Genomic DNA, 24530 nt, shown 5'->3' on the forward strand with positions numbered 1-24530 from the left:
GCAAGAGCATTGGCTAACAACAACTCACAGTCCAATACACTTTCTCACCCTTTCTAACGCAAGCCCTTGTAGGTTCTGTTCACCTGTTCAATACACACCCACCAAATTATCGCACCGGGTCCAGGAGACCGAAGAGAGTAAAGAGCAGATCCGCCAGGGCGGCGCCGCGCTCGTACCTTGCAGCCACCTGACTTGCGTGGCAGGGCCGTAGCCCTTCTCGTTACGGGCGGCGATGCGGAAGATGATGGCGGGCTTGGTGGTGTAGTCGATGTGGGCGTTGGACAGGCTGGAGGACTGGACCAGGCAGGACGGGCTGGGCCCGCAGTACACCCGCATGAAGGCCAGCTGGGCCGGCGCCGACGCCTTGGGCTCGCCGGCCTGGGCGCTCTGGATGGCCAGGTACACCGAGTACTCCACGATCTTCCCCGACGTCATCGAGGGGGGCTCCCACGTCAGGTGAGCGCCGTCCGGGCTCTGGCGGAAGGCGAGAGAGAGAGAAATTCAACAGATTAGCCAACGAGTGAGAGGTAACAGGCTGATGGGCAGTCTGAGCTTTACCTTATATGTTCTTGTTTATCTTGTAGATTGCCAAAATCCACATCACCCTGCTACTCACAATTGACAACCCACTGAAGCTCAGCAGGTGGGAGCCTGGCCATAACCTGGAGGGGAGACCTCCTGGGAAAAACTAAGGCCGCTGCTGGGAGAGGTGTTAGTGGGACCAGTAGGGGGCGCTCACCCTGCGGTCTGTGTGGGTCCTAATGCCCCAGTATAGTGACAGGGACACCGTCCTTCAGATGAGACATAAAACCCAGGTCCTGACTTTGGTCATTAAAAATCCTAAAGTGTTTCTCGAAAAGAGAAGGGGTATTACCCCCTTCCTGGCCAAATTTTACCCTGGCCTTCACCAATTATGGCCTCCTAATAACCCCCCTCTCTGAACTGGCTTCATCATTCTGCTCTCCTCCCCACTGAGAGCTGATGTGTGGAGAGCATACTGGCACACTATGGCTGCAGTCACACCACCCAGGTGGGGCTACACACTGGTGGGGGTGGAGGGGATCCCCATTACCTGTGAAGCGCTTTGAGTGGAGTGTCCAGAAAAGCGCTATAGAAGTGTAAGGAATTATTACTATGATATCGTTCCACCAAGATGTGGTGGTCTGACATACCGAGAATGAAGAACGAGAGAATGAGGAAGGATAAGATGGATAAGATCAGTACATTGCTAGGGTTTTGATTCGGCCTCTTTGCGTATGAAGTGGGGGTTTCCGAGACCGCGCGACGGCGAGGTGGGGGAGTCGCGTGAAAGACCGCGTGCAGAGCGCGCGGTGGTGTACCTTGCTGATCTTGATGGCGCACGGCGCACCGGGGAATCCGGGCAGGCAGGTCTTGAAGGCGGAGATCTCGGAGAAGGGGCCGCGGCCGCAGGCGTTGATCCCCGCCACGCGGAACTTGTAGGCCGTGCCGGGCTGGAGCTCCACCTTCTTCATCTGGTTGTAGTCGGGGACGGCGCCCGAGTCGTCCTGCGGAACACAGACGGATCAGGTCGTTGCCCCGCTCCGGTGTTCCCTCTTACGGGGGGGAACTGAAAACCCTGGTGGGGACGTGCATGCCCATGACTGTAAAGGCTCGCTGCTAGGCTGCGAGATGAGCAGAGCGCAGCGACAGGCCCAGTGGGGGAGTGCGGACAACACATTTGAGAGACAGTGCACGCACGGTTGTGGAACCGAAACAAGCCAACGTTTTCCTATGCAAGACATCTTGTTGGCCTTCCACACTGCTAGGACACGGTGCCCTGTAGTGCTCCACACTCCCATCATTCTCGGACCGATTATCAATGCCGGATCGATAAGCATACAAGAGGAGAACAACTTGGGGACGTAACGTGCACCTGGGACAAACTTAATTAAACCCGTAAGAGCTCGTGTCACTTTTTCTGGAAAAGCTTCGCGACACTCGTGAGAAAGGCGAGGAGGTAACGCGAGAGGACTCACTTCAGTCGAGGGAGCGTCGTCTGGCGGCAGGAAGTAGTGAGTGACGACCATGTTGGTGACCTTCACGACGCCAACGTCAAACCACTGGTTCTCCTTCTTCACCGGAGCCTTGACGGGGGCCGGAGCAGGGTCCTGCTTCTGCGCCGCCGGGATGGGGGAGAGGAGAGGAGACAGCAGGCGGGTTAACACGCGTGCAAGGAAAACAGCTGCACGGCGAGCCGGCTGGCGGCCGAGAACTAGCAGGGTCACACAGCTCTGTCACGCTTTCATGGCACGACCGATGAAGTACAGTGTTGCCAAAAGGAGAAAATTAAGAGGACATTTATAGAGGTATAATAAGATTGTTGTGAGACAGGCACACTGTCTGTTCCTCAGGCTGGGACAGGAAATCACACACTGTATTATTATTGAGAGACAGGCTCACTGTCTGTTCCTCAGGCTGGGACAGGAGATCACACACTGGATTATTATTATTGAGAGACAGGCTCACTGTTCCTCAGGCTGGGACAGGAGATCGCACACTGTATTATTATTATTATTGAGAGACAGGCTCACTGTCTGTTCCTCAGGCTGGGATAGGAGATCACACACTGGATTATTATTATTGAGAGACAGGCTCACTGTTCCTCAGGCTGGGACAGGAGATCACTCTGAGCTGCAGATCTATTAAGTTTCCTCCACCAGTAGGATCAGTAGCTGTCCCGATTCAATTCCGACGAGGAAGAATGTTTGTCTAATCCCAGAGTACTTCTGACAGCGCGGCAGAGAGTGCCCCGCTGTCTCTGCTGCTCCCCGCAGGCGAGCGGAAGCACGGCCTGTCCTTCCCAGCGCGTCCGTACGAAGACTCACCCCAGCTGCCGTCTCGATCCCGTTGGCCACCTCTGCCAGGGCGGCGGCGGCCTGCATCTTGGCGGGACTTGCCGCCACCACCACCATGGGCTGGGGGGGCGCGAAAGTGCTGGAGGGGGCCAGGGCTGGAGCAGAGAGAGGAACAGGTCAGTGCCGGTCACCTCACGCAGGCCAAAACCGCATTTTAAAAAAAGAGCTCAGGCCACACTGAAAACGCCCCCGAGAAGAGGGCAGACAAACCGACTTGCACACAGAAGCCGTTAGAAGTGGCGCCAGTTTGTTCCGCCCATCGCCCATCGGAAACCAGGACGTCCCCTATTAGGGGCATGAAGCGCGGCTCTGGGAGAACGAGGCGCAGGCGGACACTCACTCTCGGCTGAGGTGCGAGGGAGGAGCCCCACAGCCGCCGCCGCGCTGGCGACGCCGGTCGCGAGCTCGTTGTGCCCGTTGCTCTCGGAGGACGGGTCGTTGAGGCTGTCGGCGGGCGCCAGGCCCTCGGTGGGCAGCGCGGGAGGGGGCTGCACCGGCGGGGGCAGGTGCTGGGCGGCGGCCTGCTGGTGGTGCTGGTGCTGCTGCTGCTGCTGGGAGGCGGCGGCGGCGGCGGCAGCGGCCGCAGCAGCGGCCTGGGCCTGGGCCTGGGCCTCCTGGAGCTGCTGCTGCTGGTGCACCAGCGCGGCCAGCTCCTGCTGGGTCAGCACGATGGGGATGGTGGTGGGCTGCCCACCGTCCTGCCCGGGGTCACCCTCGTTCGCACCTGGAGGGGGGGGACAGACACAGGGCGGGGGGGTGAGGGGATATGCCACTTGCCCCCAGATCCCCCCCCGAGAACAGACGGCACTTCTTTACAGCACGGAAGCTGCAAGGGGTCACAGGGACGCTCAGGGAAGGTCTGGAACACTACGGAAGACGCACACGGTGTCTCCTCCATGGCACCCTGGAGCCAGGCAGTTTCGCAGGACATTTTACAGCTCGAGTACAAACCTGGTCACCCTCCGTTAAGACGCTGAATGGGTGCTGAGAAGTGCCTACCGCATATGTCAAAACCTGCACAAAACATTTCCACACCTGGCCAAAAGGGCCATCTCCGATAACCATATCTGCGCCTTTCGGGCGTTTCTGAAATGTTTTTGGAAATGTTACAACACCCCGGTCCGCAGATCACAAAGGTTCAGGTAGCTCTGAACGATGTTTTATTTAGGATTTCTTTACTGACAAAGCCCCCCCCCCCCACATCGGCTAGTATTAAAACCAGGATGAAGGCGACACAGAAACGTTCTGGCGGCAGCGCACTCACTCATGACAGCCTGCTGGGCGGCCTGCAGCACAGCCTGGATGGCCAGCGCCTGGGCCTCCTCGTTGGCCACCGCTTGGGCCGCGGCCTCCGCGGCGGCCGTCACGGCCAGCTCCTCGGGGGACAGGCCCGTGACCATCAGGGTGGCGGCCTGCCCCTCCGACATCAGCTCCTGGGGCAGCGACAGGGGTTCGGGGTCCTGGGACGGCGGGGCAGCCGGGGCGACTGAACCATCCCCTCCTTCCATCTGCGGGAAGGACAGGAAGACATGTCGCGAGGTTAGCAGCCAGCGAGAGCAACGCCTAGGAATGCCCGAACAGGAATGAACTATTTCCGCGTACATGACGTTTCACCCAGCATCCCCCCGTAAGGAAAGCCGGTCATCGCCTGAGGTCTCCCGGGGAAGCACCCTTTTCACAAAGCAGGCGTAACGCCACGCACCCCGAGAACAGAAGAAACATTTGGAACAGCGGAGGAGTTCCTGCTAGACAAACCCGCTCTTCAGTTGTGGGCAAATCGTGTAACGTCAGGATGGGCAACCCGCCGGTCCACTTTCCCGCGGCCCCGAAAGCGGACGACATTGGCGGCGGCACAGAGCGTGCGGGCGACAAGGCAATATCATGGCTTCGGCGATAAACGTCAAGTCAGACGCCACGGCCTCTTCCAGGCTCACTCCGGGCCCCGGTGACCCCCGGGGGTACACGCACCTCGGCCCCGTGCTCCTCCTGGCTGGGCTGCGCCTCCATGGCGGCAGGCAGCTGCTCCACTTGCGCGTGCAGGACGGCGGCGGCCTCGGCCTCCCCCACCCCCGCGACCTCCACGCCCTCCTCCATGGGCACCACCCCCACCGCGGCCTCGGCGGCCAGCTCGGCGTGGGGCTCGGTCTGCATCGGCTCCCCCTCCGGCGCCCCTTCCTCCTCCTCCTCCTCCTGGGGGGCCGCCGAGGACTCGGGCGGCAGGGCCTGCTCGGCCAGGGGCTCCATCTCGGCGTGTGGGGGGTCCTCGGGGGGCGGCAGAGGCGGGGCCTCCTGGGTGATCTCCGTGGGGACCTCCTCGACACCCGCCGCGGCCGAGGAAGACTCGGCGATCGACGAGATCGTCTGAGGAGAGACGATGCGAGGAGAGGAGGAGGATGAAGTAAAAGGAAAAAAAGAAAACAGACGCAGAACCTAAGCAGCAAGTGGACTTAAGCGGGAACAAAAGAAAAAATGAAGACACCCACAGCTCGATCCAGCCCACACCTCATTGTGCCTTTGAATGTCTTTACAGGGGACGGCCAGTCGTGGTCCAGTCCAGAGTCACTGTTAAATTCGCCGTGTGTGTGGAGACTTTTGAGCAATTTAGTGAACTGATTAAAATAACTCAGGAAGGGTCAAGTTTGCTGCTTGAGAGCTACACAGCATTGGGATTCTCCATCCAAGGGACCTTTGAACACTATGCACTGTATTTGTATTTTTAATAGCTTATTTAAGCTTATTTAAGAATAATAAAAAAACGTGCACATTCCACGTTCAGCACAGATACAAACGATGATCGGACGCTGTCGTGATTAAAAGCCCGACGGAAGAGGAGCGTCAGGACTGGGTTGAGAATCCGCGACGGACACTCACCGGCACCGCCGGCCCCGGGGCGGGCGTGGCCTGCGTCACCGTGGTGATGGCCCGGCTCTGCGTCGCCGCGGGCATGGCCGTGCAGGTGGAGGGGGCGGGAGGGGGCGGCACCTCCGTGGTCGTCGTCGCCGCCTCTCCCTGTGCCGTCTCGCCACTTTGCTGGGCTGTGGGCGCAAAGATTCACTGATGCATGATCGATGAGAAAGGAGGACTGGGACACTGATGTCACAGAGACAGTGCTCGAGCAATGAGGTAATGGCACACCTATTGCATTAAAGACAAGTACTGGGATAATGAAGTGGTGTCAAATCCTGGTCCTGGTGACACATTCTGCTGGTTTTTGTTCCAGACGAACCCGTAGTTAAACCATCATGCTCTTCACCGATTTAATAATAAGAAATGGGAACCACTCGTTCCCAGCTCTCGAACGCGCTGTAACTTCTCGTATTTTGTAAGCGAAACAAAATCGCTAACTCGGGACTAGGACTAGGAACAAAAAGCAAATATGCAACCGAACCACCTCTTTGCCCGATTAAGGCTTCAATTGTCTAATTAAGGTGCCTAATCAAGAAAACCAGTGGGTGTGCGGGTCAGCAGGACACGCCTTGGGGTCTGTTACTCATGACGTGTTATTGACATCATGTGCTGCTGGACCAAAGAGGCAATGCCTTGGGGCTACGCGCAAGACGATGGGTGAGGAGGTTACTGATGAGGTGATGGGACAGGGCGATGACAGCGTGGAGCTCTGGTCCAGCACGAGCAGGACAGAGCCGCCATACCTGCGCTCTCCCCAGTTTCCATGCTGCAGGTGGCAGTGGTGGCCGTGTTGGTGGTGCCGGTCTCGTGCGTCTCGCAGGGCGGGTTCGAGCAGACCCTCTGCACCGCTGTGCCCTGGCTCACGCCCATGCTGGAGGAAGCTGTGGACGGCGTGTTGGTGGTGCCAGTCTCATGCGTCTCACAGGGCGGGTTCGAGCAGACCCTCTGCACCGCTGTGCCCTGGCTCACGCCCATGCTGGAGGAAGCTGTGGACGGCGTGTTGGTGGTGCCGGTCTCGTGCGTCTCACAGGGCGGGTTCGAGCAGACCCTCTGCACCGCTGTGCCCTGGCTCACGCCCATGCTGGAGGAAGCTGTGGACGGCGTGTTGGTGGTGCCGGTCTCGTGCGTCTCGCAGGGCGGGTTCGAGCAGACCTTCTGCACCGCTGTGCCCTGGCTCACGCCCATGCTGGAGGAAGCTGTGGACGGCGTGCTGGTGGTGCCGGTCTCGTGCGTCTCGCAGGGCGGGTTCGAGCAGACCTTCTGCACTGCTGTGCCCTGGCTCACCCCCATGCTGGAGGAAGCTGTGGACGGCGTGCTGGTGGTGCCGGTCTCGTGCGTCTCGCAGGGCGGGTCCGAGCAGACCTTCTGCACTGCTGTGCCCTGGCTCACCCCCATGCTGGAGGAAGCTGTGGACGGCGTGCTGGTGGTGCCAGTCTCGTGCGTCTCGCAGGGCGGGTCCGAGCAGGCACTCTGCACTGTCCCCTCGATGTTGGCGGAGGTGGTAGTGGTGGAGGTGTCGGTCTCGTGCTTCTCGCAGGGCGGGTCTGAGGAAGCCACCGGGTCACCCGTCCCCAGCGGGGCGGGCGCAGGCTTCTGGGAAATGGGGCATGTGACGCTGCAAGCCTTCCTGCCTTCCTGGTTGGACTGGGAGCTCTGCACGGTGCCCGTCTGGTCAGAACCCATGTTGGAGCGGGCTGTGGTGGGGGTGTACGTGGTGCCAGTCCGCAGGTTCTCCTGGCGCAGAACCCCCGGTGCTGGGGTGGGCACAGAGGAGGAAGAGGAAGCGACAGAGGAGGAGGAGGGAGGGGGTGAGGTCCCACCGACGGACCGGGAAGTGCCGCTCTGCACTGTGCCCATCTGGTCAGAGCCCATGTTGGAGCGGGCAGTGGTGGAGGTGTTGGTGGTGCCGGTCTCGTGCGTCTCTGAGGGCGGGTTCGAGCAGACGTGCTGCACCGCCCCCCCCATGTTGGCGGACGCAGTGGTGGAGGTGTTGGTGGTGCCGGTCTCGTGCGTCTCGCAGGGCGGGTTCGAGCAGACGCGCTGCACCGCCCCCCCCATGTTGGCCGACGCAGTGGTGGAGGTGTTGGTGGTGCCGGTCTCGTGCGTCTCGCAGGGCGGGTTCGAGCAAACGCGCTGTACCGTCCCCCCCATGTTGGCGGACGCGGTGGTGGCCGTGTTGGTGGTGCCGGTCTCGTGCGTCTCGCAGGGCGGGTTCGAGCAGACCAGGGTGACGGTCCCAGGGGGGTCCCCGGACTCGGCCACGGTGACCGTGGCACTGGGCTGCTCGGAGGTGGGCGAAGCCAGGATCGAGACAGGCAGGTCCTGCACAGGCTGGGCCTCCACCCCGCTGGGTGTGGTGATCAGGGTCACCTGGGTGGGCTGGTTCACCGACTGCAAGGGGGAGAAAAGAATCCAGGGTTTCAGAACAGGAAAACGCCCAGCTCCCATTCGGGGCAACACCAAAATTGATTTAAGGAAAAAAGCGTAACGTTTCAAAGCATGGGCATAACACGCAAAATGTAGCTATCCAGCAAGAGTTCAATTACCATGTATACCCCTTTCATTTTGTCTGTATAAAACAAATACTCCGTCCCTTTACACAACCCGAATTCTATGCAAGCCAGAAGTGACCCCGATTTTAGCTGCCTGAACACACACGGAGAGCTACAATTCCTGATTAGTGGTGATCCGCCCTTATTTTCCCTATCTCTGCTGGGGAAGAGGGACAGGGGGCAGAACTGTAGGCTCACCGGGACTTAACCTCCTGTGACGGCTAACTGGTGCGCGTGCCGATCATGGAGGAGTGTTGAGAGCCAGAGACAGTGTAGGGCAGACCAGGAAGTACAGGGAATGGAAACATCCCCCGTTTAATTAGGGGCAGAGAAAACAAAGAAAAATGAGTGTGGAGGGTAAAAAAAAGCCTTCTGAAATCCAACAACTAGAATAATGTGCTGCATCAACTTTAAAGACGAACACTAAAATAAAACATGGAAAAGAATTATTCTAAACGAAATGGTGTGTATTTTACCGCCCTACACTGCACTGTCCAGTAAATGCACGGTAAAGATAAAATAAATTGGGTGCGTCCCTGACATGATCGCCGTGTCACAACCTTCAGCGACACAGAGCAAGATGGTGTGCAGCTGTGCAAAAACAGAGTGAAACGAAGTAAAGGGAGCCCGAACGGTGACCCGCTCGTCACGTGTCCAGCGTGATGTTAAGGAAAAGTCACAAGTTACAAGTTTACGGCGTGACCCTTGGGAGGGTCTTCTGCCGAGCTGAATTTGTGTATGCCAAGCCTTCGCGGAGGCCGGGGAGAGGGTACGTACAGGAAGATGTAAGACAGGATACACACAGCGACACGCAAGGCGTGCAATTCACCCAAACGTTGTCGCTGGGCCGGCACAGTGACTCAGTAGTTAGCATTGCTGCTGCGCTGCGTTGGGGGCCCTGGGTTCGATAAGGAACCTAGGGTGCTGTCTGTGTGGAGCTTATATGGTTGCCCCTATTCATGTGGGTTTCCTCCCACAGACCAAAGACATTCTGGTGGGTTGATTGGCTTCTGGGAAGAATTGTTCATTCCTGGTGTGAATGGGTGTGTGACTCTGTGTGTGTGCCCTGCTGTGGACTGACGTCCTGTCCAGGGACTACACTGCCTCGTGCCCACGGCTTGCCGGATAGGCTCCGGCTCTCCCCTTGACCCTGAATTGGAAGAAGCATTTAGCAAATGGAAAAGTGGGGTGGACGGTCGTCGTGGACAGATGTTTGCGCTGTGTGGACTTTAACTGCACGGCATTGCTCAGGGTGGGGAGTATCAAGACATCCATCAAACTAAAGAAGACTTCAAACAAACTGCAGCCTCGTTGCTAGTGTTCACAAACCCCGGTGCTGCGTGCGCGGCGAAACGAGACGCACCAGCAGCGCCCGCCGACCAGAGGGCTCCCCTACCTGCATGGTGATGGTGGGCGTGGGCAGAGGCGAGGCCGCGGTCAGGCTGGTCTGCGCCGCGGACACAGTGATGGCGGCAGGGTTGATGACCTGGCTGGAGAGCGTGGCGATGGTGCCCAGGGTGGTGATGGGGGTGGCCAGGGAGGCGTTGGCGCTGGCCACGCTGCCCCCTGCCAGGCTGGTGGACACGGTGCCCGTCACCGTCCCCAACGTCGTCACCCCTGAGCCCAAGAGAAGACGCGCAGGTGAGCGACAGGGCACGACCAAAGGAACAAATACTCGGGCGTGAACCGTTCCGAGACCTACGTGCCTTATAAGCAGGTCTAAAAGAGGTGCAAGACAGGAAGACTGTCAAAGCCCCTAAACACCACTTTATCTCTACATACGTGTATTTAAAGACAATCTTACTTACAAATAATGAAACACTTGAAAAAAGCTCTCTAAAGCCACTAAGGCATATTTTTCTCAGCCTGTAATAATTCAGCAGGTGCACAGCCGGGCTTTGTTCGCCTGCTACTGGATACCCCCCTCACCTGTTGTTCCCTTGACAACCAGGGTCGTGACCGTCGGCTTGACAGCAGATACGGTTACCGGGGTGACCAGACGGACCCCGCCCATGGGCACAGTGCGAAGGATGGTGCCTGGCTGTCCCGGGGCCCCCTTGAGCACCACCTGCGGGGAGAGCAGCAGAAAAGGCAACAGACGCTTTAACTCCTTGTAGAGGAGAAGACGAAGGCAGGAGGGGCCTTCTCACACAGAGCTGGGGGCGCCTGAGCAACCTGCCCACTGAAGCGACCCTTCCCCCTATACTCTCTGGCATCCTTCACTAAACGACTGGAGGACATTCAAGGACCAACCCCATGCAACCATAACAAATAAAAACAAAACAGGAGGAATGCTCCCATCTCTGGAGCTACTCTTCTTGCTTGTGTACTCCACTCCCTGACTGATTTGGAAAGACACCCAGCTTTCACCCCGGCAGATGTATAAACGCCTGCAGCACGGGCCGGTACGCCGGTCTCAGGTGCCATTTCAGCGTGCTTGTATCCAGATACGCAGCCGGTTTGCCACTGATTGACCAGACACTTCCAGCCTTTCGGGGTTAAATCAGGTTTGTATTAAAGCGACAGCTACATTCCCTGAAGCTACAGCCCCACCCCCAACTCAAAGGCACAGCTTCAAATCCCACAGACGGGTCTTGCCAACATATTTCATATTTCAGTAGCAAGAACTGAAGGGGATCTAAGTCCTCTCTGTTCTTTTATCAGTTTGGCCCCGTGCTGAGATTATTCAAAACAAAACTCTTATCTAGGGTTAGGGTTTTCCTATACCTACATGAATAAAAAAAAAAAAAAAAAAACTTACCACAATTAACAATTCCTGTCCATTCTTTCCAATCAGACCATCAATAATAATAATAATAATAATAGAAACATCCACCTTTCAGGGTTTAATCATTATTGTGTTCAATGCATTTCTTCAAGGAAGCAACAGCCGCTAATGAAGACACTCTCTACTGTTCTTTGTGCGATCTCCTTGGACTCAAAGGACAGTTTGCAATGGTTACTCATAGTGGAGAGGGGGAGGGGTGCGAGGCGTCTGGCCATGCTGACCTGTGTGACCCCTTGCTGTCCGGGCCCGGCCCCCAGCTTGGGCACCGCGGTGATGATCTTGCCAGGGGTGCCCGTACCCGACGTCATCATCTTGGTGGTGATGATGGTGATGGGGGATTTGATGCCGGGGCTGCTGGTGACTCCTGGACAGACAACACACGTAGAAGCAGCAGCTCAGCACAAGCTTTCTTATGAAAAAGATTATTTTAGGTATCAGCCGCAGACTTTTTTTTTTTAACCACAAGTCCAGTCTCCACGCCCTTTCTAAAAGATTACTTCTACATGGATGCTAGCTGACCTGGCTGAACCTATCCTGCATGGCCCGATGCAGACACTCATTTAAAAGGATCCTGTTGACACAAGAGCACCAGGCAGCGAGACCTGGAGCACACGTTACAGGGGGTCGTCACTGTAACGGGACCTACATACTCAAAACATGCCTGTTCGTATAACTAAGCGCTGCAGGCTGACTGCGTTTCCCCAACTGCTCCTCCAGACCCCTCTGTCGGGGTCCCCCTCCCTCCTACCTGTGGCGCCAGGCTGGGTCATGATGGCGGACATGGGGATGGTCTTGATGATGGTGGTGGTGCCGGGCTTGGTGGTGGTGGTCGGGGAGACACTGCTGATGCCCAGGATGGTGGGCTTGTTACCCGTGCCGCCCGCCTGGGTGGTGGTGATGATCGTGGTGGGCTTGCCGTCTGCGGAGGTCACCAGCTTCAGAATGGTGCCTGCGGGGAGGGGTCCCTTTGTCTGCGGAGGGGGGGGGTGGGAGGAAGAGGAGGGAAGAGGCGTTACCTTCTCAGTTTTTAACCTGGGTATTAGAACCCCCCAGTTCCTTTGGATTATTGGGACAAAACAACCCGGCCATAAGCACAGCTCCTCTTACCCTCAACCCATTGTCCCCTGCTGCTCGACTGCTGATCCCCCAGGAGACAAAAGCCCGTCAACCCCCTCCAGCCTCCTCCAACATTCACTGCCGTGACCACCGTAGTATCAAACCCCGCAAGATCCCCCTGTATTCCTGTTCGGAAACCCTTTTATCCCCCCAGAGCTCAGGGGATCCCCGGAAGAGTGCGATGCTCGAGGACACACCTGTATGATCTGGGTGACGGGGTTGGTTGACGCCTGTCCCGTGACTGCAGAGGTCTGAACCGGTTTCGTCTGAACCACAGACATCACTTTCCCCAGGTTGGAAATCTGTGCACAGCGAGAGAACCATTAGGGTGATTGACCCACCCCGACTGTTGACAGGCTTCTCCGATGCCAACCACGCGAGTTCGTTACAAAGTGAAAACGAAGGACACCATGATGTTTGAAAGGAATAGGAGATGGTTCAGGATCAAGGACCTGAGGATTTTGCTACTATACTGAAGGCAATTTATTCCACTAATTATAGACGTTACAAAAAAAACGTTACCAACCTAAACTGAAACACCTATGAAACATTTTAGAACTTGTCCCACAAGGTGAGGTGTTAATATCAAGACTATATTTATACTAGGAGTTATGGGGATATTAGCGCTACTGTCCCAGTGGCATGTCTACACTGGGAGCTATGGGGTATTAATGCCACCAGTAGCACGTCTACACTGGGAGCTATGTTGTCCCAGTGGCACGTCTACACTGGGAGCTGTGGGCTAATCAGCGCTGGTGTCCCAGTGGCACGTCTACACTGGGAGCTGTGGGCTTATTAGCGCCGGTGTCCCAGTGCACATCTGCACTGGGAGCTGTGGGTTTATCAGCGCCGGTGTCTTACCAGCGCGCTGCCCCCTGGCATGGTGATGGGGCTCTTGACGAGCGTGATGGTCTTGGTGACGCCGCCCACCACGGTGGTGACGACCTGGGCCTGCTGCGCCACGGTGACGGTGCCGGACTTGTGCACGGTGATGATGGGCCGCGTGGGCGTGTTGGGGGTGGAGGCGGCCGAGGTGCCCACCTGCGCCGCCGCCGTCTTCAGCATCCGAGTCGCGGGGTTACTCACCTGGGGGCGGAAGAGTGAGGGGGGGGGGGGATTAGAACGCGCATACAACCACAGCCGCCACTTCTCACTCCAGGCAGTGGAGCAAGAGTCACTGACTGAGTGGACTCGGCCTTTCTTTCCGCGACTTAACTAAGCAATCCCAGGGAAACAGGATTGCCAAAACTTCTCGGCCAAAAAGAAGAGCAGCGTGCGCCTACGGCAGGGGCCTCCAAACCTGGTCCTGAGGACGCTTAAAGCTCACCTGTGGATAAAGACTGGTCACACCTCAGCTGCCGCCGATCTGAGCAAGTAATCCGCTCAATTTTTATAACTCTGGTTCTTGAGGGCTGAAGTGTACTAAAAGTTTAGCTCTAGGTGGTGTCGCTGCCCTTTGCTCTGAGCCTCTGGGCAAGCCGCTCCTGGCATTTACCATCACTGGTGATGCCACCTTGACGGTGGCAGGCAGGGAGGTCGACCCGGGGGTCATGGCCATCGTCTTCACGATGGTGGCCCCAGCTGGGACGTTCAGCATAGTGGGCGTCGACGAGGGCGGGATCTTCTGCGTGGCGGCGGCAGCGGCGGCCAGTGCCGCCATCCCACTCATCTGAGGGCTGCTCCCCATTGGCTGGAGGAGGAGGACAGGGGGCGTCAACAGGCGTTTGTACCCGCGGAACATGACAGAGCAACAAGACCTAGCAACTTAAGACGACAAAGCACGGGAAAACAGTCCTCGTTTGCATTTAAAGTGGCTCTGAGAGCCGTGGATTTACTAAATTCTTACACATAAAATCAGTATCATGTCTCTTAAACTAAGCAGTTTAGACACAAAACTACTAGATGCTGTGGAATCCCACTGCAACATTTACACAAATCTGCACGTCCTTTGTAAACAGCAAATCATCACATCTGTAACTGACACATGCATATCGAACTTCCTTTTTTCATGACAGCACAGAGACAAAGATCTAACCACTCACAGACAGGAGCAAAAAATCAAATCCTAATTACTCAAGGAAGCCTACCGTTCCTTGGGTGCTCTGTGCAGGAACCACCATGCGGACCCCAGCAGGAAGTGATGTCACAGTGACGGGGGATTTCCCCACCTGGTTAGCCTGGCGCACAGTGACGATGGAGGTGCCAGTGTTGGACTGTGGTGCTGCCACCTTCAGGATGGCTGAGGGAACAACGAGACACCAGTCAAGACGACACAATCCTTGACATCCCACTGTAACTCAGGATATTGAAACACACACACACGCACGTGAGATGTACTGCACCGGTTGTTCCTCAATCTACATGGCAGGTGACTTCCAGAAAAATGATCAAAACTCAAAATTTAAAAATAAAAACCAATTTTCCACAAGAGGGGGCATGTAAACCACGGGGTGAAATGCCGTCACCCAGCAACAGCTAAACTGTAGAACATGGCTGTATTTCAAGATCTTGAGAACCGGGTTACAGCGATTAAAAGACACATTTGACTGCGAGAATCTTACTCATCACCTATAATCCATCCATGTTTAAATAACACAGCAAGAAAGAAACCATAGGCGAGAGGAAATAAAAAACAGACAATACTTCCAGGCTGAGAGCCGTCACCCTGCAACAGCTCCACTTACCACCAGACTCCTCAGCAGCTTCAACCACAAGCTGAGCGACTGGCGAACACACTTGGTGTAGGTGTGGTCCGAGGTGCATGGCCATCTACCTCCCTGTTATATTATTTTATTTATTGCACATCTGCAGTCAAGGTTTACGTGTCTGCATTGTTTACTTGTATATTTTCTAGATGCACTGCCTGCACTTTGTTGATTGTTTATTTTATTTATTTTTTTACAAATCGAGAGACTTTCTGCAAGTGTAAGTAAGAATTCCATTGTACCAGTACATGTTCCGGCTACATATGGCAGTAATGGTCCAAGTTCTGCACTTCAGAACCTCACGCAGGCGCAGCGCAGACGCGTTCGGACCGGCGCAGGCCCAGGAGAGAGGAAGAGGAAGAGGAAGGAAAGACTCTCACCTGGCCCCCGAGCCGTGGCGGCGGCCAGCGGGCTCCCTGGCATGTTGGGCAGGACGGGCAGGCCGGACGTGGGCGAGGGCGAGGCCGCCTGGGGCAGCAGTGTGATGCCGCCGTGGGGCAGGCCCTGGGCCGCGGGGGCGGGCGCGGCCGCCGCGGGGGCCGGGCTCTTCGGGGGGTTGACGGGCAGAGAGGGCGTGGGGTTCAGGGCGGGCGAGGTGGCGGCCGTGGCGGCGGGGATGTCGTACTTCTGCAGCTGCAGGAGGTAGCTGTCGGCCGTGGGCACGGCGCCCCAGCTCACCTCCAGCGAGTTGGTGTTGGCGCGGACCAGCTGCACCCGCGAAGGGGCGGGGGGCTTCTCTGCGAGGAGGAGGAGGAGGAAGAAGAAGAAGAAACGGCCGGTCAAACAACCGGTCGGCGCATCACTCTCGCACCGACCCCACATTGCAGAGGGTGGACGTAACACTTGGAGGACTAAACAGTAACATGTGTATTTATTCCTATTCCTATTTTTTAAATAGCACCTTGAAAAGTGTGTTTTCAAAGCGCTGTACAGAACAGCGGCAGCAACAAAAAGAAAATCCACACTGAAAGGACACAGCAGATCGGGGTATTGACAACAGTAAGAAAGCCCAGGTGCAGACAGGGAGACACAGAACCAGATAAATAAGAAGAACCAACACACCCTAATGCTCCCCCACAGCTCGAGCCTGCGGGCCCCGCGCACTGGGACGAGCGAGCGACCCACCTGTCTCCAGGTACCACAGGTCCTTGCAGCACACCTGGTTGTTCCAGGCCTTGCGGTACCCGTCCCGGCCGCTCCAGACGTACAGGCGGGAGTTGATGGCGACGGAGCAGTGGCCGGCCCGAGCGCGCGGGATGTTGTCCTCCAGGGTGTCCATGAGCACGGGCTCCCACGCCATGGTGTCTGGGGGGAGGGGGAGAAAGGACGTCACTCCGGGAACGCTGCACGAAGAGGAGGGAAGGGCGAGTCGGGGAGGCGGCGGGGGCAGGGGCAGGAGTAGGGGCGCAGGACAGGAGAGGGCGCGGGCGGGGAGGAACGCGTGTGTGTGTGCGTGCGTGCGTGCTGACCCAGGTTGAGGCAGGCCAGCGTGTTGGTGCACTTCCACTCCTTCTCGTGTGTGGCCACCTTGACATCATCCATCACCAGGGGCACCCAGCCGCCAAACACGTACATCCTGCAGAGCGCGGGAGAGAAACCAGGTTAGTGCTCCTTTTTCTCAACCCGACGATGAGGCGGTTTTACATCAACATCCACAGCATGCATCTTGTTTCAAACAGATGGACAGGAAGCAAAATTACCACCACCGTACTAAAATGCCGGCAGCATAAAACACCTATCAGCTTAACTATTATTATTTGCATTGACACCATCGTTATAATTATTAATCACATTGATAGATTTAATCCCAAATCTTTGCCTTTATATACTAGGGGACCCCACCTACACTGCAAACAATCTGTATGAATATGGGGATCCCCTTCGCTTTGATTCTTCAATTTCTGACTATTGCCCGACTCTGACCAGAGTAGAATTTAATCATAACATGGGGGTTCACACCCTGACTCTTATAAGCAGACCTGGGATTTTTAATGACCAGGTTGTCCCAGCCTGTTTCACATCTCGGTGCCTTAGGAATTCTGGCCTGGGTGCAGGGAGGGAGGGGGGAGGAGGGCGTGGAGAGAGCACCCCCTACTGGTCCACTAGTTCAGCAGGAACCTGGCGCTTCCTCAGTAGCCTCCCAATACCGAGAGCGACCCGGTCCAGTCTGGCATCGAGATCTGATGAGACGAGACTACAAGATGCAACACTGCTACTGCTGCTGCTGCTGCTTATGGGCTGGGGGATGACCTTGCCTTATTAGACTTGGGACCTATGGACAAGGATTCTGCGATACTCTTCCCCTAAAGATTGTCTTACAAACTAGCTGGATCGCCAGCTTGTTAAAGCATGGCTAGGCACTAACAGGACATATGGGAAACGACACCTCCGTGTTCCCGAGGGATGGGGCAAACTATGCGGCACAAACTTTGAGGACTGGCCACTCCTGAGGATCAACACCCTCAACACAGCCGGACCAGAAGCTATCGCTTGGGTCAGGGAGCTTGCAATCGCTACATACGACAGAACTGCCCCGCTCAATCCTGAGTTTATGAGTCATACTACAACCCCAGTACTGATATTTCGCTGGAAGGCACGTGAGCCATGCTCCCCGCTCCGGGGGGGGGGGGGGGGGAGAGAGTCGAGAGGGGAAAGGCGTCGGGGGAGGCCCGGGGGACACTCACTTGTTGCCGATGGTGGTGGCGGAGTGCAGGCTGCGGGGCAGGGGGGCCGTGCCGCTCACCGTGGGCTTGTTCCACGTCAGGGTGTCTGTGAACAGGGCAGCAAGCAGAAAGGTCACAACACGTCACAGGCGCGCCCCGGCATGCCTACAGCGCGCGCACGGCTCGGCCTCCCCAGACCGCCCGGAGCTCCTCCACACTCCCGTCTCTGCCCCCAGCGCGCAAGGCCAGGTCGCGGGCTAACAGCGACCCGACGCGGCGGCTCTGGCTTCTTCTAAACCTCGTGGGGATGAAGTTAATCTCGAGAATTAACCTGAAAAAAAGACGTGCGCCGCAAGAGCGAGAAAGCAGAGATCTGTAAAGCCAGAGAACGCCAGGCCCCAGGCCCCGGTTCCGGAGAGCCACAAACACAGCGGTCAGGGTTCTGGCTCGAGCGACTGCCGTCGCCCCAGGCACGTTGGCCAGCGGGCGGCAGCGGCGGTGCCCCCACAGTCCCGAGGAGCAAGAAGCGCTAGACCTAAACCACGACCTCCCCCCCGCCCCTCGGCCCCCCCGCCCGCTCACCAATGTCCAGCGTCCAGAGGTCTCCGAGCCGGCAGCCGCTCATGCCCCCGTAGATGACGAGCCGCGACTTCTTGCTCTCCTTCTCGGTGTAGACCACGGCCGTGTGGCTCTCGCGGGGGGGCGGCAGGACCCCGTAGGTGATGGGGATGTCCCACCCCACCACGCTGGAGCCCGCGCGCAGCTCCAGGATGTACAGGTCGTTGAGGTACCTTGGCACAAACACGGCACGGGGCCCGGTTAGCCTCAGCCCAGCTCAGAGCTGCTCTACGGCTCTCCTCTCTCTCTCCTTTCCCTACATCTGATCTTCTCTAAACCCCCCCGTTTTATCTCTACAACCTTCCCATCTCCCACCTCCCATGTGCCTGGGGCCTGAGACCACCCCTCTCCTTCTGCCCTCCCTTCTCCTCCAGCTCCCCTTCCTACTGCTCCTCTCCTCCTGCTGCTGCTCCCTCCCTCTGTTCTCAATCTCTCCACCCATCCCTCTCCCCCGTACCTGGGAATGTTATTCTTGGGGTCCTCGCTGTCGTTGGCCAGCCCCCCGAACAGGTAGCACTTGTTCCCCACCAGGGAGAAGCTGTGTCCGAGCCGGGGGCAGGGCGGGGGGCCGTTCTTCGGGGCTTTGGGCTTGAGTCTCTTCCACTCCCAGCGGCTCGCCTGAGTTGGGAGCACAGACCTCAGTGTCAGGGACTGGGGTGGGCGTGATGCCCAGCCGCACGGGACAGCCTCTAGCAACAGCTCCCCTTTCGGCTTCCTGCTCGAGGCCCGAGCCAGCCCACACACCGGGGGCCGGCGCCAGAATTAAAACGGAACCGTCTCCACGTGTCGCGGGATGATTCAAGGCGCCTCCAAAAATAGACTCCTACAGCACGGGAGATATCTGCCACACCGACAGCCCCAGACATTCAACACGGGCTCGGCTTTTAAAAACGTCAGCTAGAAGGAGCCTTAAAAGACTGAGCTTTTAAAGCAAAGCCAGAAGGTCAGCGCTCCCCCTGAAGGGCTGAACTAAACGAAACAGAGCTCTAACAGCTGTGGAGGCTGTAGTGCTCGGTCACCACCGGGGCCCGTACAGCGGCAGAACGCAGATCAGGTCAGCCCCGCCAACAGCTCTAGGACCTGCATTGCTTTAGCAAACTGGACTAGCGCGGCAGAAAGCTCTCACTGGGTTTATGTTGGAACACACAAGCCCTGTGTGGTTCAATGCAGATTTATCTGCAAACGAAGATGCCCTTTGCACGACGTACGAGGCGTCACCGTGTGGACGAAAGGCCGGCAGAGCTGAAGGGCCGAGAGCACACCGACATCATCGGCCTCCCTGAGGCAGCCGACTGGGGCGCAGACACCCCGCCTCCGAGGACAGGTCTCGCCCAGCGCGGCACACCCCCCCCCCCCCTTACCTGCAGCTCGTAGAGGTCGTTGCTGTATTTTCCGTACTCCACCATCCCCCCGAAGACCAGCAGCCTAGTGCCGTCGCACACAAAGCCGTAGGCCGCGCAGCCGGGCGGGATGTCTCCCCGGACCGCCGGGATGAACCACTGGTTGGTGGCTAGAGAGAACCGGGAGGGAGGGAGGGAGGAGGGGGGAAAAAACAAAAAGAGGCGTCAGTGTGGAGCGGGCCGGGGAGGAAGAGCGAGGAGGAGTCAGGGGCGTCGGCGTGGAGCGGGCCGGGGAGGAAGAGCGAGGAGGATGAGGGGCGCCGGCGTGGAGCGGGCCGGGGAGGAAGAGCGAGGAGGAGTCAGGGGCGTCGGCGTGGAGCGGGCCGGGGAGGAAGAGCGAGGAGGACGAGGGGGGTCGGCGTGGAGCGGGCAGGGGAGGAAGAGTCAGGAGCACGAAAAACACTTCCACTCAAAATGCCACGGTTGTAATGACAGCATGAACAAATCTGTCGTCAGTCTTCCAGGAGTATATTTTTTATTATAAAATCACAGAACATACGAGCCCGTCTGAGTGAGCAGCTCTCAGGTTCCAGCTGAACGCTTGCAGAGCGATGCTGGGTCACAGTCCTCCTAACTGCAGCTGCGAGACTCGCTGCTGCTCCTGTGTGGAGCATTTCAGTATTACAGACCTTCAACTTATTCAACTGCCTGCTTGAGCCACAAGCGGCATCCCCGAGACATATTTCAAACAGAGGGCGAACGAGGGCATTTTGATCAAAAGGTAACCTGTTCAAAATCGCTCCACCACGAAAAAACGAGCAGGTCCTGCGCTGTCTAGGGTACAAGGGGTCGACGAGACTCCCAAACAGGATCAGCCTACCGAGCCCTGTATCATCCGCTCGGGCCGTCACGGCCGATTAATTCGGACTGCAGATTTATGCGGACACGCTCACCGGTGGGAAGCCAGCTACGCAAACGGGAAAGAAAAAGTAACTCGGGGCAAGTGGTCACAGAGAGAGATTTCAAACTGAACTTTGTGACTCGGTGCACCCGTCACAGAACTGGCAGCGGCCGAATCTTTAACAAACACACAGCCGACTGGTCCGCCACAACCCCAGGGGTGACGCCAGAGCCAGGGGGGGGGTGGACGGGCGAGAGAGCGAAGCCCACTCTCCGCTACCCCCCAAGAAGCCGGCCCACGCTCCACTCAAGCTCCGTTAACGCTAACACGGGAGGGGGGGGGGGGGGGGTCCACATACACCTGCACCGAGGACATTATGCACTCACTGTGGTTAAGGGTTTACTTTCAAACAAAAACAAAGAGGCGGCCAATTAAAACGGGGATTCGCTAAGCCCTGCCCCGACGGAACAGATAGCGACGCCGCCGGCACTGCACAAGTTTCCTGTCTGAAACCGCACAGGGAGGGAGGGAGGGAGGGAGGGAGGGAGGGAGGGAGACACAGGGAGCGAGAGAGAGGAGAGAGAGAGAGAGCGAGCAGGACAGCTGCACAGCGAGGCTCTCCTCCTCATTCGCTCGTCTCTTCTCTTCTCTTTCCGTTTTTTGCTGCTTTATCTCGAGCCCGCGAGACGCCGGTCTAGGTGCCAGAGGAGAGCGGCGCGGCGCTGTTCCCCAGCCCCTCTGCAGAGACCGGGAGAGGCGGCGCCCCCCCCCTCTAGCAGCTTCACCGGGAGGACACCAAGGTGCCCCGACTGGCCGCAGACCAGCACAGAAACCTCAGAGAAGCCCACGTGGAGGGCAGGGCAGGCAGGCAGCAAAAGCACCTGCGACACGTTCTAATGGGCATCGATAGACGGAGACCCTGGAGCTCGCGATGAATGAATTAAGAGCGCAGGAGCACAAAGACAAGAGAGAGTCGCGTGCTTCCCCCCACCTCCACCCCCACCCCGCAACATTCGCCGCTTTCAGTGCGTCGTTATTTTTTCAGTTTCTTTTTTCAAAGTTATTTCTGCAGCAGCACAGCTGCGCGATAAGGTTCCCGAAACAAAACGCAACCGAGCGGCAGGTGTGTCCAACGCGCACACACACCAAAACCCCCACGTCCCCCACCCCCCTCGAGGAGGCAGTGCAACCGCTGCCCCCGAGCTGGGAGCGCAGCCCCCCTGCCTGGCCGCCTCGCGGGTCCTCTCTCCTCCACCCCGAGGTGAAATGGCCACAGCTCCCCGGCGTGCAGTTCACAAATTCTCTTCTGGAACAGCTAAAGGTTTATTCCATGCTAGGAGGAAGGGTGTCGAGATGTGAAAACGACATGTTTCTTATATTTGGCTGGATGAGATCAGATTGATAAACAACTAAATCAATGCCTTACAGATAATAGGGACACCCTCCCCCCTCCACCATGATATATGTGCAGCCCCACCTGGACAGCAGCCATAGTGCACTAGTCCACTCCCCACACAGCAGCTCTCAGTGGGGAGGAGAGCAGAGTGATGAAGCCAGTTCAGAGAGGGAGGTTATTAGGAGATCATGATGGGTAAAGGCCAGGGAGAAATTTGGCCAGGACGCCAGGGTAACACCCCTACTCTTATCGAGAAACACCCTGGGATTAACAACCACAGAGAGTCAGGACCTTATTTTTTTATATCATTCAAAGGTCGGCGCCTGGCTTGCAGTATAGTGTCCCCATCCCTATACTGAGACATTAGGGACCCACACAGACTGCAGGGTGAGCGCCCTCTGCTGGCCCCACTAACACCTCTTCCAGCAGCAACCTTAGTCTTTCCCAGGAGGTCTCCCATCCAGGTACTGTCCAGCCTTCCACCTGCTGAACTCCAGTGGGCTGCAAGTAGTGAATTGCAGGGCCATACAGCTGCTGGCTATAAATTTATAAAAATAGCACCATCTCACAGTCCTCTCACATTTGTAGCTTTTATGTTCTTGAGACTTCTAAAGCCTTAGAGAAGCGGACAGGAGTGCGAGGCCAAACTCTTCACAAAGGAGAAAAATAATCTGCACACATGCACACGCGTGCCCTTCTGCATATATACACGGACTGTACAGTGGACAGGCAGACAGAGAAACGTTTTTTTTGTAACATACATGCATAAAGCAACACCAGGTGTAAAGCACTCGGAACTAACACTAAATAAAGGTACACAGACCGCAGACCTCCACAGCCAGGGTATATTTTGAATAGCATAACTAAAAGGTCTGCAACAGACAAGTGTCCCAGGAGCAAGGCAAGACTATTTCCTGTATTTCTGGGATAGACGCCGGAGCACCGTGACCCTCACCAGGTATAAGTGGATTCCTGATAACCAATGGGAAATTGGAAAGCACAGAATACTTCACCCCCAGACAAATACCTTAGTGTCTTCAGCACAGCAAGTTTTAGCTTATGTGCTAAACGAATTGCAATACTCACTTGCTATGAAAATCGAGACTGTTAATATTTATATTATATATTTCACAGGGGTAGAAAACATAACAGGAAAATATTCTGCGAAAGAGATGAGCGCAACAATGCACCGTAAGGGACACACAGCATAAAGCATATTCAGCTTTCAGTGGAAGGAACAAGCACAGAAAATTATAAATAAAAAAGAGCAGGTGCACACACATCTTTCTAGCTCAACACCTGAAACTCCGGCACTGCAATCTGCAGCCAGCTCCTGTTTTTTTTTTAAAAGATGTGCGGCAGTGGCTCACTTTCACGAGCTCCGGGACGGTGAAAAGCTGAGGCACGTAAACCGACGGTCAGGCGTGCAGTTCTTGCAAAGCACTGCAGCACACAGAAGGGCGTCATGCCCACCGAGCGCCGTGCCTGGACAGTACCTGGATGGGAGACCTCCTGGGAAAGCCAAGGCTGCTGCTGGAAGAGGTGTTAGTGGGGCCAGCAGAGGGCGCTCACCCTGCAGTCTGTGTGGGTCCCTAATGTCTCAGTATAGGGATGGGGACACTAGACTGCAAACCAGGCGCCGTGCCGCGACAGGTACGCGGCTCGGTACAGAACAGCAGGGGGGAGCAACGGGTTCCAGCTGTGTCCGCACAAACAGGCGAGCTCAGCCCGTACCAGCAAGGGTACAGCCGGAGAGAAGGAACCAGGCCCGCGTCCTCTCAGCTGCCGTGACCACAAAACTGGTCGAGCCAGCAGCTGTATCACCCTGCGACTCACAGCTGGCCGCCCACTGGAGCTCAGCAGGTGGGAGCCTGGCCAGTACCTGGATGGGAGACTCCTGGGAAACCCCTAAGGCTGCTGCTGGGAGAGGTGTTAGTGGGACCAGTAGGGGGCGCTCACCCTGCGGTCAGTGTGGGTTCTAATGCCCCGGTATAGTGATGGGGACACTATTCAACAAAAAGGCACCTACATTTTAAAAAAGCATATCCTTCAAACATACAAAAGAAACATTCCTTATACGTGCAGCATAAAAACTGGAAACTGTTAAAAACTGCAGGGTTGTGGGAGTCTAGAACAGGCTCTGGCTTCACTCAAGAAATGGCTGGAAGAGATCCTGGAGCCAAATCACTACAAACTATTTTCTAACCACTTCTTTCAAGTCAGGGCCACAGGGGGACACCCTGGACAGGGCACTAGTCCATCATGGAGCACGCACACACACCAGGGACAGTTTCCCCTGAAGCCAATTAACCCATCAGCATGTCTTCGGACTGCAGGAGGAAACCCAGTCAAACATAGGGAGAACATGCCCACTCCACGCAGACAGCACCCCAGGTCCAGCACTGCGAGGCAGCAACACGGGCTGCTGCCCCACTATGCCGCCCACGACAAACACCCAAATCACAGCCGAGAATGTCCTCCCATCGTTTGCGGGCTCGTTTTTTTGCTGCGGGACAAATTCTCATTAAACAATGGCAACCCGCAGACCCCCTCCAGCGCAGTGCCTCTCACCCCTGGACTGTAGCATCTCAGCTAGGATTGAAACCCGTGAGCCTCCCGTCTAGGGCGCAAATTCAATACAGCGCTCCGAGCTGCTGCTGCCCGACTC

General features: G+C 56.8%; 1 protein-coding gene across 2 annotated transcripts in view; it reads right to left on the reverse strand.

Moving 5' to 3' along the window:
* hcfc1b (host cell factor C1b) overlaps positions 1–24530 on the reverse strand; it is a 40653-nt gene that overhangs the window by 3527 nt on the left and 12596 nt on the right. For both annotated transcript variants that reach the window (XM_069183622.1, XM_069183617.1), the window contains exons 3-26: positions 19587–19735; positions 18683–18843; positions 18190–18398; positions 17629–17713; positions 16414–16520; positions 16070–16249; positions 15325–15681; positions 14327–14478; positions 13735–13929; positions 13101–13325; positions 12437–12541; positions 11872–12094; positions 11345–11487; positions 10265–10403; positions 9732–9952; positions 6527–8174; positions 5748–5911; positions 4845–5237; positions 4141–4384; positions 3217–3600; positions 2847–2971; positions 1998–2135; positions 1341–1526; positions 177–474 (exon numbers count right to left, since the gene is read on the reverse strand). In XM_069183622.1, coding sequence (XP_069039723.1) covers positions 177–474; positions 1341–1526; positions 1998–2135; positions 2847–2971; positions 3217–3600; positions 4141–4384; positions 4845–5237; positions 5748–5911; positions 6527–8174; positions 9732–9952; positions 10265–10403; positions 11345–11487; positions 11872–12094; positions 12437–12541; positions 13101–13325; positions 13735–13929; positions 14327–14478; positions 15325–15681; positions 16070–16249; positions 16414–16520; positions 17629–17713; positions 18190–18398; positions 18683–18843; positions 19587–19735 — 6231 coding nt within the window. The remainder of the gene's footprint in view (positions 1–176; positions 475–1340; positions 1527–1997; positions 2136–2846; positions 2972–3216; positions 3601–4140; positions 4385–4844; positions 5238–5747; positions 5912–6526; positions 8175–9731; positions 9953–10264; positions 10404–11344; positions 11488–11871; positions 12095–12436; positions 12542–13100; positions 13326–13734; positions 13930–14326; positions 14479–15324; positions 15682–16069; positions 16250–16413; positions 16521–17628; positions 17714–18189; positions 18399–18682; positions 18844–19586; positions 19736–24530) is intronic.

This window comes from Lepisosteus oculatus, chromosome 2, assembly GCF_040954835.1.
Source record: "Lepisosteus oculatus isolate fLepOcu1 chromosome 2, fLepOcu1.hap2, whole genome shotgun sequence".
Classification (NCBI taxonomy): Eukaryota; Metazoa; Chordata; class Actinopteri; order Semionotiformes; family Lepisosteidae; genus Lepisosteus; species Lepisosteus oculatus.